The 3,408-nt window shown below is 51.4% G+C and overlaps 1 protein-coding gene across 1 annotated transcript in view; it reads right to left on the reverse strand.

Annotated features, from left to right (window-relative positions):
* Positions 1–1,358: 1,358 nt before the first annotated feature.
* LOC102680868 overlaps positions 1,359–3,408 on the reverse strand; it is a 37,896-nt gene continuing 35,846 nt past the window's right edge. Inside the window, exons 3-4 of the mRNA XM_031514242.1 lie at positions 3,052–3,138; positions 1,359–1,736 (exon numbers count right to left, since the gene is read on the reverse strand). Coding sequence (XP_031370102.1) covers positions 1,684–1,736; positions 3,052–3,138 — 140 coding nt within the window. The 3' untranslated portion in view covers positions 1,359–1,683. The remainder of the gene's footprint in view (positions 1,737–3,051; positions 3,139–3,408) is intronic.

Consider the following 3,408-nt stretch of genomic DNA (forward strand, 5'->3'; position numbering starts at 1 on the left):
CATCCTAAATCGCTAATTCAGCTTCGCCCTCGCGAATCGTCTCTAATTCTCGTCACGATCCCATTAATCGTCCCATATTCTTTCTCTTCAAAAGTCTCTCTTTCTCTCTCTCTCTCTCTCTTTCTCTCGTCATCATTCGCACGGGATTCACGCAATTCCCCTCTCGTTCTATATGATACAGGATAAATCGAGTCGCGGCTCGTCGAATCCCGACTCTGGTCTAATCGCGGTGTATATAAACGGTGTCTCTCGCTGTTTTCGAACGAGGAAAGTTGAAATCGGAGCGCATCGTCGACGAGGCCGCGTCGTCTCGAAAAAACCGTGCGTTTTCTTCCATTTCTCCTTCGCTCGCGCCCCTCCCCCTCCCCCTCCCCGTCGACCGTCGACGATCGAACCTTCGAGCCTGGCACACCGCCCTCGGGGAAATAATATTAATAATAATGATAATAATACTCGAAACCGAGAGGGTGCGCCCGATCGTCCGTACAGCTTAATCACGATTATCTAATTGAAGTCGGTCGATAATTAGGAGATAGGTACCTCTAGGAACGCATGCACGCGCGCACGCACTCTCAAGCAGTCTTTAGAAATATATTTTTTTTTTTTCGCCACGCCGATGAATAATCGTCGATGATGAATCGTCGGTGCAAAGACTTTCAACTTTCGCGTTCAAATTCCGCTTTGACGAGGGGAAAAAAAGAAGGAGGAAAAAAAAAAAAAAAAAAAAAAAAAAAAAAAAAGAAGGGAAAAAACGAGAAAAAAGGAAAAAGAAAAACGCGAAAGCGACGCGCGGATCTTTCGACTTTTTTTTCTTTTCTTTTTTTTTTTTTTTTTTTCTTTTGTCCCTGGGTAGTAAATCGATATACATACATACGTGGTATACGTGTGGCGTTCGTTCCCGTCGAACGGGAAGGTTTTTCAACGTGTGGCGTAACGCCGCCGTTTCAGAAACGATGGGACGAATACTCGGGGGGAGGAAAACAAAGAAAAAAAAAAAAAGAAAAAACAAGAAAGAAAGAAAGAAAGAAAGAAAGAAAGAAAGGAATACACGCTTTACATCGCCTCGTGTTTTTTTCTCATTGATATGTGTCTCCATCTCGACCCCAAAGTCGACCGCCTCTCGCTCGGTTGATCGAAATCGGTCCGTCGCGCGCCACCTCGATCGAGGCTTCTTCTCGAACGATCCGTTCGTTTCCTCGTCGAACTCGCGACATTTTGATGAACTCGCGCGCGCACTTCTCTTCTTCTTCTTCTTCTTCTTCTTCTTCTTCCTCTTCCCCTTCCTCTTCCTCTTCCTCTTCTTCGTCGAGTTCTCGTAAACGAGATACATTCTATATTCTCGAAAACCGCGCTCCCCCTTCCTTTCACGGGGACGTTCACGCGCCTCGATATTCGTCCTTTCGACGAATCGTTAGACGTTTAGACGGCCGTTTCCTCCCACGAGGATCGCACGAAATCACACGACGAAGAGTGTCTCTCCCTCTCCCTCCCCCCGCGAGCACGGATGATCGCGTGGATTCCGATCGATTTGGCCGTATCCTCGACGGAGGGCGCGTGCGAGCTCCGCGCACACTTTCCTCCCCTCGCTGCGCTCCCATCCACCGATCGATCTCGATCTCACTCGTTTTGGCTGCTCGCTGGAACGCGCTCTGCCCCTCTTCTTCCTTCCTCCGCCCTCTTCTTCTAGGTTGCGCTCGTGAACAGAACCGAGTTTTTGTAATAACCCGTCCGTGATTCTGAAACAGAAGCGGCGGTCAAGAGTTCGGGAGTGTGTCTCTCGAAGCGGCGAGTGTCGAATTGCGGGGGCAATGGAGGAAGGGAGGAGAAGGGGCAGGGAGGAGTGGGAATTTCGCGTCGATCTCACGTCGATCGACGACGATCGGTCCCGTTTCGAAATTTCATTTCGCGGATGAAGCGATCGCGAATAAGGGGGGAAGGGCCGAGCGAATGATTCGATGATCGTTCGGGTGGAAGAGGCGCCGCTCACTAATTATCCTTCCCTCTTGAGACGTGGACGAACATTTGAGAGGGAGGGAGGGGGAGGGAAGGAGAGAAAGAGAGAGAGAGAGAGAGAGAGGGAGAGACCTATCGAGATTCGTGGATACGAGACCGGTCGACTCATCGGGGGCCCTTAGGGCGCCTTTGTGATCCGAGCCGCCACTCGACTTTTTATCCAACTGTCGCTTATGATTGAAAATCACCAGCGAGCTCCTTAATAGTCCACCGATCTCGATTTAACTCCGTTTCTTATTACCACACCTTCTCCCCCTCTCTCTCTCTCTCTCTCTCTCATACGAAGAGAATAATTCTTTCTCGCTCTCGACGCGAGAGAGAGGAATTTCTATTCTCTCGAAAACCACGTTCCTCTCGCTCGATGGTCTATCGTCTATCGCTTATAGAAATGGAAATTTCTCGAAATCGTTGGCTAATTTCGGCAACCTAAAGGAAGGGGGGGGGGAGGAGGACGGTTATATTCGATGAAGAGCGGAGCCTCTAAGGAAGCCAATTAAGGGGACCTACTCGTTAAGCGGCTGGAGCAAGCCGCGGTGGATCTCGGCGGTTTCGCGGGGAGAAAAACGATTATTTACGAAGCAGCGTTGGAGGGGTGGAGGGGGAGGAGATGCGGCGCAAGAAAAAGGGAGAAGGAGAAAGAGCGGCGAAATGGCGCGCCACACCGGTTACGCCGTTTTTTGCCCCTCCCCTCCCCCTTTCCCCTCTCCTAACTTGGTACAAGTTTGCGCGCGAGGCAAGAGGCGACGCCAAGTTTCGAATCCGGCGGCGTGTGCCGTTGTTGTAAGAAACACACCCTCCTCGATTCCCAATCTCCCTCTCTCTCTCTCTCTCTCTCCCCTCGAGAGACTTTCTAATTAAAGATCCGGAAGTTTGGTTGGTCGTTCGAATCGAGCGTATTGGAGTGTTCCGCGGGTGGAAGGGTATTTGCTCGGAATCGGTCCGCGTAATTTTTACACCTCGACTCGATCCACGTCAAGTATTTGTTGGCCGAGATGGAGGGACGACGGGGCGGCGACGAGGTCGAGTCGGCGAACCCACCTTGAAGAGGAGACTTGACTTGGTCCCTCTCGGCCGCCTGGTGCTGCCGCGATTTTCTCTCCAGCTCGAGTTCTTGCACCAGCGATTCTGCGACAGGGAAAAAAAACAGAGAAAATTCGTTGGTTATCTTGTCGTCGTGCGTGCGCGGGACAAATCGTGGGGATTCCTCTCGTTTTCCTCTCGGAAGGAAGGGGGAACGAACGTGGATCGCGACGCCGATCTTGGCGTCGAAATTTCGTCGAGGCGTGAACGCGAACGATGAAACGGAGCGGTAATTAGTGGGAAAGCAGCGAGCAGCGGGAGCTGGGGGAAGCGAAGGGGGAAGGAGATGATGGGACGGGACAGGGATAACGGACG

The sequence above is a fragment of the Apis dorsata genome, unplaced genomic scaffold (assembly GCF_000469605.1).
Source record: "Apis dorsata unplaced genomic scaffold, Apis dorsata 1.3 scaffold_939, whole genome shotgun sequence".
Classification (NCBI taxonomy): domain Eukaryota; kingdom Metazoa; phylum Arthropoda; class Insecta; order Hymenoptera; family Apidae; genus Apis; species Apis dorsata.